Raw genomic sequence first — 15937 nt, forward strand, 5'->3', positions numbered from 1 at the left:
TATTTCAAGATCACACAAGCTTGATTCAAGACAGCACCTAAAGCAGGGGTCACCAGACACAGTCCTGGAGGGCCGGTGTCCTGCAGAGTTTAGCTCCAACCCTAATAAAACACACCTGAAGCAGCTAATCAAGGTATACTTGAAACTTCCAGGGAGGTGTGTTGAGGCAAGTTGGAGCTAAACTCTGCAGGACACAGGCCCTCCAGGATCAAGTTTGGTGACCCCTGACCAAAAGGGACAGTTCAACCTAAAATGAAAATTACTACATGATTTACACACCCTCAAGCCATAGATGTATATGACTTTCTTCTTTTAGATGAATACAATCGGAGATGTCCTGGCTCTTCCTCTTCCGCCAGAACACCACTCTCTCATGAACTTGCATAGGACAGTTAGCGGAAGCTAGAGATTACAGTTTTAAATAAGGATATTTTTCTTACACAAATGCATCAATTCACTTCAGAAGGCCTTTATTAACCTTCCAGAGCCATGTGTACCACTTTTTATGATGTATGGATGCAGTTTTTCGGGCTTCAAAATCTTAAACCCCATTCACTCCCATTATAAAGTGTCACGCTACGAAGGAGAGGAGACACAGGAGATAACACAAATGAGAGTCTTTAATAATCCACAGGGTAAACAGGAACCAACGGGTAGCACAGCAAATGACAATACAGACCGGACGCCAGACACTAGGAAACACAGTGCTTAAATAATCGGGAGTAAACTAGATATTAATCAGACACAGCTGAAACAGGGGAACAATCAAACACGAGGGAAAAAACTAGGTCAGGGGGATCACGCGGAGACAGAAAACAAACTCAAAACATACTGAACATGTGACATAAAGCTTGGAAGAGCCAGGACATTGTTTAATATAACCCCGATTGTATTCGTCTAAAAGAAGAAAGTCATATACACCCAGAAAGGTCTGAGGATGAATAAATCTTGGGGTAATTTTCAATTTTGGCTAAACTGTCCCTTTAACAATTGTCTATGAAATATTTAAAAATGATTCATATTAAATCCACTCACTTCCTCTGATTGTCAGTGAGTGTGATGCCCTGTGTGGACACTTTGAAGTGGACAGTGGTTGCTGTAGGAGAGGATCTGGCAGCAAGCGTTTCAGTGATGGCTTTGGCCACAGCCTGAGGACCAGTCAGAGATTCCATATCCACGGAGTTTATGTACAAAACATTACATGCTGGGAAAAAGAGATAAAATAAGTGTTAAATAGAGGTTACATCTCAAACAACACCAAAACAGTCCAACATAAAAGGAATGACATGAAAAAAGGACATCATAGCTATTATTTGAGGCAAGTCAGCTGCTATCATCTTATTTTAAGGATTGGTTTTAGGTGCACATGGTGAGTAGTTGATTTTCATAGCCAGTAGTTACTATAAAATCAGCATGCAAACAGTAACACAAATGCCGGCAAGGAAATAATGTGCCATATTTACCATACAAATCTTCAGTAGGTTTAGGAGGTCCTGAAGAGGTTGAAAATTCACAAGAAATTAGGAGACAAATAAGATTTACAAAGAGCAATGAGGGAAGTGAAAGAAACACTCACCTGCTCCCTGCTTTAATAAATCCATGGTTGAACTTGTTGGTGTGGCTAGCTCCAAGGCCTCTTCATTTGGATCTGTTCAAAGAAAGGTCACACATGAAGACAAGTACAGTTCAGTCAGTGATTAGGGAAACAAACAAAAATGCCACCTATTGAGAAGAGGTCAATTACAGGGGCTACAGGGAATGGGTGATAATAACATCTCACCTCTTGTAGGGATCATAAGCTTGCATGGAAGAGCCAGAGGTGTGATGGCGTGTTGATATACGAGAGCCGACAGACACCCTTAAACACATACATGCACAAAGGACAAGTTATAGCACACACACAAGCTAATGTGTGGAAGACTGCAGACTACTATTCAAAGGGTACCAATTTAAGTCAGTACAATACACAGCAGACTGAATATCATAAAAGCATCACCACTGGAAATTCGTTTTTACCAAAGTAGGGCTCGTTTGGGCAACCCTTAAGTCTCACGCCCTTGGCACTGGTTTCAATCAAGAAGTGTCGTACCAACTCATTTGTGATGTCTCCAACTTCAAAGTAAGAATAAAAGATAAATGAGGATGAAGTTCTTTTCAGTGATGATTAGCACAATGCATGTAGTTATATTACCTTTCTTGTTCTGCTGCACCGTTGGAGGGGGAGAGGCTACTTTCATGGCCAAGCCATATGCTCCTCTGAAAGAGTTACTGTCTCGAATGACAAATGCTCCTGGTTCACGATCTTTAAGAATACAAATGGCTGGAACATATAAAAGAGTAAATGCATCACTAGTCATCAATACATCCTTACTAAGGCAAAATACTGCAACTACATTTATGTTCAAAATAGTGTCTCAATACGGCCTGCCCTATGATAGATGGGTTTGGCTCCACTCTACACAGATTCAGAGAAAACCGAGTGTGAAAACTGTCATCAAATCTCTTACCTTGTTCCCTGGAGATTTCTGGTTTGTACCAAAATTTGGATGTATCTTGAACAAATTTGATATTGATTCTTATATCTGGGGGTCCATCTGCTGAAAAAGAACAAATGGTTTGCTGAATAGTTGATCAAATGAGTACACACATCTGTTTCATTTAGTCATTTTATTTTCAATTTCTTATGTTACCATATATTGAGGCGATCGCAGGTCCTTGTGTAGGAGTGGGAGATTTTCTAATTTCTATGCTCTCTGTTGGAACACTTTTAGAATTCTCTGCAATGGATCCTGCTGTTACGTCCAGGGGCAAGAACAATGAGGGGCTACAGGATTGCTCTAGGGGAAATGAAGGGGTAGAAGTGGTGCTTTGCCTGGACTCTGCTCCATGTCTCTTATCTGGGGTGGCTTGAACCCTAGGTGGGGCTTTGTGATCTGGACTAGAGGCAACTGGGGCAGGTGAGTGGTGGCGGTCTAACACAGGGCTTGGCGGAATGAACTTGCCACTGCGACCCAAAAGAGGGCTGTTGGGAGTGGTTGGTTCACTGCCGCCATTGGCTGTTGGTAGACGTCGTCCCAAAGCAGGGCTACTTGGACCACCAAGCCTACGTTGAAGGGCAGGGCTTGGAGGTGTATTGGTGGCAACTGTACGGTGGAGTGTGTTCGGGCTTCCTGGAACGTGATGGACACCCACGATGTTAACAGTGGCCTCATCAGGGTTAAGGTAAGTAAAGGTGTCTGGGAAGAGAGGAGCCCGGACAGGCTCAGATGGAAATGATGCAAAGGCAGGCTGCCTTCCAAAACTGTTAGAGAGCACAACATAAAATGGAGAAAGTGTGAATATATGAAATTAATCAGATACATTTCACCCAAACAGATGAGGACACATACATATATTTTGAATTTGAAAAAAGGGACAGTGGTCAGATAACAGTTACCTATCAGAACTAGCATTGATGACTGGTTGAGGTGGGTTGAAAGTATGGGCAGGAGGAACTGGTCTTTCAAAAGCAGGAGAAGATTGATGCTGCAAAGGAGAAATCAATCCCCCTCCTCTGACTCCTGTTGCCACAAAACCATGTTGTTCTACAAGACAAATAAATAAATAAATCAATAAATAAAAATACAAACAAAAAGCTGTAAATTACTTTTGACCACCACTGCTTCAACATTATATGACACAAATTTGGGTATGATGTGATGAAAGCTCTAGGATGAGTTCAAAACTGTATGTTTTCAACAAAATTTAAAATGGAGGGCAGGCAATATGTTTGACCTCGGAAAGATGGGAATCATTTAATTCCACATGACGTACTAAATGTAAAAATGAGCAGGGTCATGACTTAAGGCCAAGAATACCAATGTCAGAAGGAGCTGATTATTAGGATTATGTTTTTTTCTGAACACTTGCTAGTGCTGTCCTGAAACTGTTCTACCAAAGGGCTATCCAACCCTCCTCCTGGAGAGCTAATGTCCTGCAGAGTTTAACCTCAATTTTTCATTAATTTCAACAAATTTAACCTCAATGCAGATGCTGCATATGACATACCCCCAACACAATGAGTTTCCCACTCATAATTACCACTTTGTGGTGGCATTCATGTGCATTCAATTTGTAAATACGATCTATCCGACATGACTTGAATGCATCATGAGTTCTGCAGGAACATAGACCTTCAGAAGCAGGTTTAGCCACATTGATTTATTATTTAATTAAAAATAGGAAAAAACTTCTTGAGTCACAGAGCAAAGCCTTCTGGCAAAATATTGTTGACACTATAATACTGAAATACAATTTCAATAAATCTCACATAAACAAGAGGGTTTTCAGGCGTTAACAGGAGTGAATGTGTGCAGGAAGGAGAGTGTAACATTCTTTGAGATAATAAGCATGTCAGTGTAAGGGTTTCCACTGTCATTTGAAAAATACTCTTACCTTCCATATCATCACTAGAATCAGAATCTGACAGCAGCAGGCATAAAAAGAGAAAGAGGAGCAATGACAGTTTTTTAAAAGGGGAAGAGAATAATAACAGTGTGAATGTGGTGGGAATGCACAGCAGGAGGACAGTGACAGAAACTAGCGCTGTAGATAGATGAAAGGGGTGGGGCAGGGGAAATTTCTGAACACTATTGGCCATGTAATGGTAAATAAACCATGCAGTCTATTTATTAAATGTAAATTGGAAAATATACATAAGTGGACAGTGCACCATACATGTACTCACCTGAACTGCTTTGTTGTACTAGAGCTTCTGTAGGGTTTTGTGCCTTCATTCCCATGGCTGAAAGAACGGCCTGACCAGAATGGCCTATTTAAACAAAAAGACTTTCATTGTTAGTTTTAAGTGCTCAGAAGCCACAAGAAAAACACCAGTCGTGCATAGACATGAACTACAAAAGTGCTAAAAATGGAAAATATAAGTCTATAAGAGATATACGTCTTATTCACTAGCTTCGTCTGTAGTAAGGTTGTGGACGATATAGGAAAGGTAGGGGTCAGGAAATGTGTCTCACCACCACTACTGCGGGTAGGACTAAAAGGAGCTGATTCCATCTCCTCAAAGGCCTCCCTGTAGCTATGCACTGTTTTCTGAAAGGGAAACATACAGGATGACAAAATATTAAAGTACAACGTACAACTAAGAGAAGTAAAAACACTATACAATAACTTATTTAAAACATTACAATGTTAAATGAAATGACAAAGTGAAACATATCTCCACAATTCATCCATTATTATGTACCTCCTTAGGTTGTCCACCTGGGTTCATTGCAATTGTGTTGGCAAAGTCTGGAGATACAGGTTTCAATGGAGAGCACACTCTGTGGGCTGCACTGTCATTTTGGCTGCTGAGGTACTGGCTTTCACTTGTGGTTCGTCTGCGCATAGTTGGCATGGCTTCATCTGGGGTTACTGTACGTGAATGTGATCCTAAAGAACATGGAAAAGTGTTCTAAGTTCTTCAAGCAAATGCAGATCATGTGTGAGAAGGGTGCAACTTTAACTTTTTGGTAATTTTAACTCTTCAAATATCAGTGTCATTAGATTAAGGATTATTTCAAGAATTATAGCTGTTTTATTAAAATAGGTCATGCCCTACATCATTCATTGTTTTTGATGACTGAAACCTCCCCAGATTCGGGCCTTACATAGAGTATGTGTACATTTATGATAATAGCTGGTTGCATTCAAAATTTATAGTCATGTAATCAAAAGCAACATGTATTTGATAATTATTGATATTGAGACTCCAGAGAATCTTCCTACACCATTTTAATTCAGTTCGGTGCAAAAGGCCCAGAAAAATAGGTACCAAAATTTTGCCAAAATCCAATATGGTGAAAGACTTCAATAGACAGTAATAAAATCATATAGAATTTGTGTTCAGCTTGACCTAAGGATTACAGAGCTATAAAACTGAAATAATCTGTAACATACAGTATGGTTTAGAAGTTATACTCCAAAATGTGATATTATTCTTGATGACCTTGTGCTGGGATCCCAATAATAATGACAAAAACAAACTCTGTCTCCTATAATAATTCTGACAAAATGCTTTAAAGGTTTATTATATTTTCCTGCATACATTCAGCTATTGACCTTTTAATTATTCCAGATAAAAAATAAAAACAATAAATAAAAAAAATAAAAAAAATAGCCAGGCAGAATGCAAAATAAGACGACAGAGATGTAGAAAGAGAACAGAAGGGAGTGGAAGACAGAGGGAGAAATGGAGGATTGTGAGGGGGACAAACCAGAGAAGGAATAGGAACGATGATGTTCAGACCGGAAGGACATGCTATTGGAGATGCCCCGGATGCGGGCGTTGTACTCTGGGTGGAGGAATGATGGAGTGGGTTGAAGCAGAAGAAGAGGAGGAGTATGAAGGTGCAGGTTGGAAATCAGTGGTGTGAGGGGTGATCCATATACCACAGCAGAGACAGATAGAAGGGGGGGGGGGACAAGAAGAATGAAGAAAGGGTGAATGTGAATCTTAATTTCTGGGTTTCAATGTATTTCTTTAAAATACAGTGCTACATTACAAACTGTACTGTTTTCTAGAATATGTTTGTGTAATTGTATGTGGCTTTTCATACGTAAGTAAATAATCAAGTAACAAAAATGATACAATGGTCTACTAGTGGTACTAAGAAGCACTAGAGACACAACAGTCTTAGTAGAATATGTTTGACAGAAATCCTGTTCCAGCAATTCCATTCACTGCCAAAGGGTGGTGCTCCTATGTATTTTCCTGCAATGTCAATAGTCAGCTGCAATGTCAACTGCATGGTAGCTGAAGCACAGAGTTGAAAGGTCTATTCTGGCCACTGGCGACTTTCATCTATGCAGCTATTCACTCCTACACAGAGGACAGTGTTGACATAAACTGTGTGAGAGTCTGCCAAGAATATCTACATGAGAAATGATGACACCTCTGTAATCTTCTTTCATCATTCTTTAGTGTGTAGGTCAACTTTATAGTTCAGTATTAGAACATGTCTTCATTGTTTATCTATGCAGTGGGACATACTTGCAGGGAATTTTTTCCAATGTTTATGTTTGGTCTATCTCCTACAGGACTAAATCAAGAGATGAGTGAACTTGTTGACATTACTATGGCTCCATTAAGTTACCAGGGCTTGGTGTATTGTCTTTCTCTGTCAAATATGGCTTAACATTAGATGCTGCCACACTCTGTATGAGACTATAAAATGAAGCCAGGAGCACGCTAAACTAAACTGCATGCACTAATGATGTCAAAATGAGTCTGGATAGAGTCATATCCTAATTATCCATCAAGCTGCCACTTACAAACTTTAATAATGAACCATAATAAATGCATGCCAGCTTCAGCGAACTTTGTTAATTTTTTATAGTTTACTCCAAAATACAGAGGCAAAACCAAAAAATGCATCACATAAAATACAGATTATTTATAGACTTTAGTGGACACCTTTTTCAAGTTTCAGTCATCTTATGTATGCAGCAAAAGGCTTGTACACTTTCCTTCTTCCTCACCTGCTACACGTTGGGCCACAAGTCCCTCAAGGTTTAGCATCTCGTCCTCAGACTTTGACTCAGGTTCTTTTGCAATGGTAACAGGGGGCAGTGGGGATGACGATGTGCTGTAGCTTTTCTGAGGACCTGGGATAGTGCCCTGAAGGTCTGAAGAGTAAGACACCTCGTTGCTTCCTGGGTACACATACTGGGGCTTGATTGGAGATGGGAGGGGTAAAGTTGGGGATGGTGTTGTAACTGAACCTCCACGGATACTGTAGGGATCTTGCTGATACATAGGTGAAAGGGCCTGAGGGGACTGGTAACCCCTCTGATAGTGCTCAGATAGTGGAGTCATGGGGTAAGCAGGTGATGATCTTTGTGAGGACTGGCCAAAACTGGCAGAGGAAGAGAGAGGTGGGCCACCAGTGACACTATAGATGGCCTGGTCAGCCTGGTAAGAAGGTCTGGCTAGTGTCTGGGCAAATGGTGGATGGAAAGCTGAGATGTTCTCTCCTGGGGGAGCACTCTGAGATTTGGGAAATGGTGTATGTGAAGGCTCCAAGTCAAGCATGAGCATGTTTAGGGCATCTATAGACTGTTCAACATCCTGCTGTGAACCACCTCCACGAGTAGGGAAGCGTGGCAGGGCACCATTCGAGCCAAAGAAGGGGTCATCCACAAGACCATACTGATGCCAAGCACTGAGCCCTCGCTGCACTGCCTCTCGGCTGCTGGTGTTACGTTCAGGAGCTTGTGGCAAGTACCGAGGTCCTCCATCCAGCATCAGACCACCATATGACTGTGAGCGATACATTCCTTCGTTCTGCCCACTGTACTCTATCAGTCCATGTGCTGATGATGACCCTCGAAGCTGGTGCACAGGCATCTCCTTTTTAGGCCTCCGCTCTAGGAAATTCCCACGTTGTCCGTCTACTTCCACTACAGTGGACTCAGTGACTGGTTTGCTGTCAGCTGGTGTATCTTGACCCTCAAAGGAGGAGAGTGTGCCAAGACTGCCTGCACTGTTATCTCCTACCTGGCTTTCTGGCAGCTCGTCGTCAATGATGTCAGTTTCACGCTCAGCACTAGCTTGTCCGTTAACGTGGACCTGTGCAGGCACAAGGTGCCGCACTCCAACCCCTGGGCTTGTGTTGGCAAAAGAGAGGAAATTCTGATGAGGGAGAAGTGGTGGTCCCTCTGACCCACTCAGAAGCTGTTCCAACTCTCGGTTCTCACAAGGGCTAACTGCAGTCTCAGGGGGAGCTTGGCTCACAGGCCCTGAGGATGACAAAGACTGTTGAGCATCATCTGTGCGGTCTGTCTTAACAGAAGCAGTAGAGTTTCCGGAGTCACTGCTGACAGAAAGGGCGTGGTCTGCAGCTGGTAGTGGATGGTTGGCAACCGGAAGAGGAAGTGCGTGTTCAACTACAGGAGGAGCACAGTCAGTTGAATAAGCACCATTGGCTGACACAATTCCCTCAAGAGAGTCTTTCTTCTGAACCTGGATGTAAAGGCTGCCATCTACTGGACCTTGGGAATGAGCAACATCTGAAAAAGAAGTTATAAAAATGGTCTCATTAACAGTATAGAACCACTTTGTCAGTTTTCTTCATTATAAACAGTTTTCTCTATTCTAGTCAGATTCTATCATTTGCTCACCCTTATGAAATGCCGTTGAACCTATACATTCTTTATTCTACAGTATTCTTAAAACGGTATGCACTACACATGTTAGATTTCTTTCTTTCTTTTTCTCTTTCTTTTTCTTTTTCTCTTTCCTTCTTTCTGTTTTAAATTAATGTGGTTAATTAATGGCCTCTTTAAGCCATTTTAATTTGTATATAACTTTTCTTAATCCATAGTGTTTAAATGCAACAGAGATGTGTGTTTTATGAATAAATCTTCAAAAGATGTTTGTAGAGAGAAAAATCTTTGAGAGAGACAAGACTCATGGGGAGCTCATCCTCATGTCATTACAATGAATGTCTAGCTCTGTTATGAAACTCTAGATTGTGCAGGCTAATAGGCACTTAACACAATCTGCTGTTATCACATTATTCACTGTATGGCACAAGCAGATTGGTCTCTGTTCAATCTGCAGCAATGCTGCTTAACATTGTAATAGTTTGGCTAAGTCTTGCAGTGCAAAATCCTCAACCCCCCCAGCTCCACCACTATACATTATGGATAATTTCATGTATGCTATTTGTGCAGCAGCAGTATGTCTTACATGCACCCAGCAGTGTGTCTGTGCATGTACTGGTAGTAGCAAGTCTGCATATTTTGCTGAAACTGCAATAATCAACAGTTAAAATCAATAGCAGCAGCATGCATAATAGATATATTCTGCCAAAACCAAATATATTAGTACTGTCTCTATTAATACTATCCAATAACATGCTAAATTATTCAAAGAGTTGTCATGATAGAAATGTACATTATGCTAAATATGATCTAATTATAAAGCATGTGTTATATAAGTTATATGGGGTAGCACTTTATTTTACAGTCCTGCTTTTTCTCATCATATAATGTGACCATCATATGTGGTGTTCCCTAGGGATCCATCTTAGGACCTCTGTTGTTCTCTCTTTACATGCTTTGTACAAAATCTCATCAGTTATGCCGATGATTCTCATCTTTATCTCACACACCCAGTCAACAGCTGTTTTCTAGGTAATCTATTAAACCTCATAGGTAGGTCCAAATCATAAATGAAAACTTTGCACTACAGTACACCTTCAACCATACTCTGCACAGTAAACACAGGTCAGTCAGATCATGTAATATAATTGTCATTGCTTTTCTGTTTTTTTTCTTCTTTTTCATTTTTAAGTAGTAACTGCAACAGCAGTAGTAGTAACTGTCATGTGTCTTTTATTGTGTTGTGTTTCAGAGACTCTTATGCTGACGTTTTTAAGCATTCTTAATTTGTGATATGTTCCTTTGTATCTCTTTTCACTGTTCCTGTTATTTATTATTTCCATTGGTTAATCATTTTATTCTACACTCTGTTTCAGTTGCCATCGGTTTTAACTGTTCATATGTTTTCCTGTGAAATACTATATACTGTGATGCTGTAGTCAATAATATTTCTGTTCATGAATTCTTTCTGTTTCTCCTAGTCTTGTTTTAGTATGCTCCAGAGTTTTCCTTTTCATTAATAAAATTGGCTGCAATTAGACCCACTACTTCTTCTTTCGTCAACTACACATTACAATAATTATTTGTATATTTAATTCCAATGTAATGTATTTATTATTTTACTTTAATATTTTGCTTATAGACCCTTTTTCTGTTAGTAAACAATGTGACGTTTTTCTGTGGGCAGGGCTTAGCTGGAGGCAGAAAGATTCCACTGACCGCTTCACTAACGCTAGCTATGAAGTTTGTTTACCTTGTTTTTTTAACAATGGCTGGAGAAAATCTGATTTTACCTGCATATGTAAGGCCACTCACTGTGCAGGACCATTATTGTTATTTAAATAAGTTAACTTTAACGGACAAAGTCAGATTGGCCGACCCTATGCTCATTGATGGACGATCTGACAGGATGTTACCTCCGATTGAGTGACTCGTTAGAGAAACCTGACGAGTAGTAAAGAGAAACTCACCTGTGTCTATCTAGTCATGAAGATGTATATTTCAACTTCAGCAGGCTATTTTTACAGCTAACGTTACGTGAGAGTGAACTGGGCCAAAATACAAAAAGTTAAACATTCAATGTGATGATATATTATTTGAAGATGTATGTATCATGGCCAAATAGTTATTTTAAAGTATATACATCCTGTAAATTATGTAAGTTAAGTTTACAGTACTTTACATACAGTACATTTAAAGGAAGATGTGAATAGTTTCTAGAAATAAAAATTCCAGAAATTAATTTTGAACTTTCTGTATTTGATTATTCTTTCTTACTAAGTTCTTAGAAAGTCCAGCCACTATCAATCACAACAATTACAGATGATTAAGCATATACATCGTCAGTTTGTTGTTTTACACACATGCACACAGACATTATTTCATAGTTTTGAGATGCATAAGAAATCTTTAGACACGTAACACAAACCATAATCCATAACAACAAAAGACAATACTTTATTTAACCTTTTCTGATAAGAAGTGTGCGCTGCAAACGCGAGGATTTTTGACGATCGCTTCTGTCCAATCCGCTCGTTTTAGCGCGTTTAACCACAGCTGTTGTCGTTTTTTTGTCTGCGAGTGGCAGCAGGTATGCGTTAGAATTTCAAATTGGAGCCTGTACTACATCGATTCTTGCATCCAACATCACAACAAGATGATATTTTAAGCTCCTTGTGTAGCCGAATCTGCGCTGGTTTGAATAGGCTGCCTCCAGTTTTCCCTTTGTTTTGCCTCCAACTAGCGCTGTGAAGTAATCGTGATGTCGGCGCAAAAAGGGTCTATATTAATTAGAAATCATTGATTGTGAAGGTCTAATGGGCTAATTGAGCCAAGGTTGCAGGTTTGAGCCAAATCAAATGAGACAGCAACTATAACATTTCTAAGATTCCACAATTGCCCAATCATCAATGTGTTGTGTATTCTCATCTCCCAGCCCTGGTAATTGGCACACTGCCTTGGTAAAGAAGCGTGTGCTATAAAATGGAAAAGGACACGTTCAGATATGTAATTTAAACCTAAGTAGTATTGTGTAACTAATGAATGATTGTTGGTTGGGGTTTAGAAAATATGCACAAACCTGCCTGCCATGATGATGGCCAAATTTTACTAAGTCTGTCTAGCAACAGCCATGGTATTAAGGTTAGGACCAAGGGAATGATATCATGGGTAAATAATGCCAAAGTGTTGGTCAAGAGAAAGAAGAGGCAGAGGGCCATTGCAGTTCAACATACCATAATCATGTTATGCTCGCCAAATTTATAAATAGAGAGTGAAATATAAGGACATACTAATAAATAATAGAAGGACAACGAGTAAAAAAAAAAAATGTAAGGTCACAAAATGAGAGGAGACAGACATATGACAGCAGGGAGAGGTTGAAAAAAGATTATGAGGTGGGAAGAAGACATGTAGACAGCTAGGCAGTAATATAGAATGGCTAACTGACAGACAGACAGACAGACAGATAGGCAGACATACATGGGGGGTGAGTATATTGTGACAATTTACCGAAATGAAATAGGCCTATGGTAAGCTGACAGAAATGGCAACTACATGAGAAAGCCTAAGAGACAAGTTACTGTAAGAGTTAAAACAGCTGAGGTGGGGGTGGGCTGTTTATATTCAACATGAAGTCACATAGCGATCCAGCTGCTGCTCAGTAAGACTGCACAGCTCATTCACATTCAGCATAACATCCTATCATCACACACACACACACTTGCATATGTGGTTTACGGGGACTCTCCATAAGCATAATGGTTTTTATACTGTACAGACTGTATTTTCTATTGCCCTACGCCAACCCTACACCTAAACCTACCCCTTACAGGAAATTACTGGCAATTTTTGAATTTCATAAAACACTGTTTTGTATGTTTTTTTAAGCCTTTTGTTTTACCAGGACACAGGAAGTGTCCTCATAAACCATGTTTACGTTGTAGTACCCATGTCATTATACACATTTGTGTCCTCATAAACCATATATACCAGTACACACACACACACACACAAACACAGGCACAGGACACTACTCATATTCTTTGCAATTATTTACTTGTTGCAAACATGTTTAATTTAAATAAAATCTGGTAATCAAAGGATTTAAGATGAAATAAATTCAGGTCAAATGTCAAGAGAGACAACATTGTCATTGGCAGTGAATCTGTGTTTATTTTGTTCCAATTTTGTAGCATTTAGCCAGATAATCTCTGATTTAGCTTCCTATTACCAACCATTTTACAGGATTGGGGGCACTAAAGGGGCCAGTCATATTTTCTGCTGGGTCCAGCACCCCTCTGGCCCACCCCTGGCTTTGCTTATGATAATTACAGATTTTACGGGTGCTGACAGCTAACTTAATCTCAGATTTTTAAGAAGGCTGAGATACAGAGCTAAAGCTCCAGCCCCAAAACAGTGTCTAGTTGGGGTCCAAAAAAGTACTTGGAAAAACATCCCAGAATTATTAGCATTTACAGCACGTATTCAACATTGCATGGATAAGTTATTGCCAAACCTGATGGTCCATTAGCATGATTAAAGAATCCCCCCCGCCCAAAATAAATATCTTGTGTCCTTCAGTGGAAGCAAAGATGTCTTTTGCAAAGGACATTTACTTACATTTGTTACAGTCTTTTTCAGCTGCTTACACACAAAAACTTGTGGTTACACACAATTTGTGAAACTTGACACTCAAACACCAGAACCACACACCAAATCTGCAAAACTATACACTAATTCTCGGCCTTTGACTCAGTTTTCAATTTCATAAAACACTTTTTGCAAAACACAACACACAATTCTCTATGTAACACACAAAAATCTAACAGGAATTACTATTATGGCAAAAGTGTTTGCAAATGTTTGCTTTTGAGATGAGAGGCATCTCAAGAGCATTTTGCAAGAGATGTGAGGCATTTTTCATTCTGTGTGTGCAATTCTTGATTTTTTATGTAAAGTTTTGGGAAAAAGTTTTGTGTGTAAGCAGTTGAAAAAACTGTAAGTGACAGAGAAATAATGATCTAAAGTATAATACATTCTTAAATATTTATTATTGTTATTTTTCTTTGTTGATATTTATTTACATCACAACATTTCTTTGCTTTAAATGCTTCACAATTCTAAAACTGTGTTGTCTATTAAATGTGATCTCAGAGTTTTGAAAGTTAACATGGCAGTGATAATGCCCTGTAAAAACATACTTGCTTAGCTTTAAAAGTAATAGAAGAGGCATATATATATAAAAAAAACATGTCCCTAAAAAAAGCACTGATTATCTCAGAAATGGGACAGAAAAAAGTATCACAAAATGTTTTGTCACAATACTTCTGTACCTATGACAAGACCCATTATACAAATGCTTATATCTGTAACCACACTGGATAAAGTACTTTTAGGATCACAAAAAACATATAAAATATCTTCCACTAAAAAAGTACTGTGCTGAACAGTAAAAAAGTACAGTATTGTAAGTCATTGTCTTTATGTTTTAATAAAAGCTAGTAGGAATATCACTGTATATTTAATCTAGAGGAACTGATCACAAACGGAACACATGTAGAAGCTATTTTTAGATTATAGAGAATTTAGTCTCAGATTCAAGAACAGATCCAACAAAGAGATTGTTGTAAAACATTTTCATATGAGATTCAGAAATTATTCATGGTAATTTGCAGTACTGTTTAGTTCAGAACTCACTTCTAGATCTACAAATACTGACCCTTTTTCGAAAACCTGACAAAACTATCTCTAAAAATCCACCAAAAAGATACACAGCAACAGAACATAAAAATCACACTTTGTGAATGAACACACACAGATACAGTACATGCATTAAGAATGAGTAGAATACTTTGAATGAGGCGACTTCCATTGTAACACTTACCTACTTTCAAGCCCAATGGAAAATCAAATTCAAATTCATTTCTGATTCCAACAAGTGTATAAAGCACTGCTCACCAGAGACTTTGCCAGTCTCTGTGTCTTTGACGTGAGATCATTGTGTCTAGTTCATTAATCAGAGTTGCTCTCTTTTGTGAGTCACTCTGACCAAGTGTCATAGTCACCTCTCTCTCTCTGTTCCACACACTTCCCTCTCAGTCATTCCAAAAATGCCATGAAGCTGTGCAGCCGCCAAATATGGGAGCCTGAGCTGTAAACAAGCCCTGGTGGCTATACTGTCCCAGAGCACCCCTCTGTCTCTGTCATAGAAATACATACACACAGACACCACACACATACTTTAACTGGAAACACACAAATGGTAATCCCTTACGAAAAAGAAGTTTATTCAAGTGCGCTATATTAGTGTACTTCTTTTAAACTAAAAATAGGAAAGTATACTTTTAGTCTACTTTTTATGTACTTCTCAGAAATGGGCTTTATGTACTTCTCAGAAATATACTTAAAATGACATTTAAGTATACTTGACTTATACTTAGAAAAAGTCTAAATATATTTGAGCTATACTTGTGCTCCGAGAATCAGTGTTTTCATTGTTATATGGTAGGGGGCCCTAGTATTCTGTACAGAATAAAAAAAAAAAAAACACAAGTGAAGAAGAAATCAAAACAACAGATGCTTCCACGTGTTAAAACAGCATCAAAACCCTGTTCTTTTTTTTTATGTTTTGTATGTTCGGATATTCATTCAACAAAATATATACAAATTAATACCTAAATAGGGACATAGTAGTATACTTAAAGTATGATGTAAAGTTCACTTAAAGAAAACTTACGAGTTTACTTGCAGCATAAAACTACTAAACTAGTACAAAGTGTACTAAAAATGC

At 39.0% G+C, this 15937-nt stretch overlaps 1 protein-coding gene across 11 annotated transcripts in view; it reads right to left on the reverse strand.

Annotated features, from left to right (window-relative positions):
• tns1a (tensin 1a) overlaps positions 1–15937 on the reverse strand; it is a 101917-nt gene that overhangs the window by 1872 nt on the left and 84108 nt on the right. For 8 of the 11 annotated variants that reach the window (XM_058779001.1, XM_058779000.1, XM_058778998.1 and 5 more), the window contains 15 exons: positions 7522–9051; positions 6258–6335; positions 5246–5433; positions 5016–5091; positions 4727–4810; positions 4435–4461; positions 3437–3584; positions 2691–3301; positions 2508–2597; positions 2192–2320; positions 2017–2112; positions 1781–1858; positions 1577–1648; positions 1464–1493; positions 1036–1204 (listed from right to left, as the gene is read on the reverse strand). In XM_058779001.1, the coding sequence (XP_058634984.1) occupies positions 1036–1204; positions 1464–1493; positions 1577–1648; positions 1781–1858; positions 2017–2112; positions 2192–2320; positions 2508–2597; positions 2691–3301; positions 3437–3584; positions 4435–4461; positions 4727–4810; positions 5016–5091; positions 5246–5433; positions 6258–6335; positions 7522–9051 (3406 nt within the window). The remainder of the gene's footprint in view (positions 1–1035; positions 1205–1463; positions 1494–1576; positions 1649–1780; positions 1859–2016; positions 2113–2191; positions 2321–2507; positions 2598–2690; positions 3302–3436; positions 3585–4434; positions 4462–4726; positions 4811–5015; positions 5092–5245; positions 5434–6257; positions 6336–7521; positions 9052–15937) is intronic. The other 3 variants (XM_058778999.1, XM_058779003.1, XM_058779002.1) reach the window with 3 other exon arrangements.

This window comes from Onychostoma macrolepis, chromosome 06 (genome assembly GCF_012432095.1).
Source record: "Onychostoma macrolepis isolate SWU-2019 chromosome 06, ASM1243209v1, whole genome shotgun sequence".
NCBI lineage: Eukaryota > Metazoa > Chordata > Actinopteri > Cypriniformes > Cyprinidae > Onychostoma > Onychostoma macrolepis.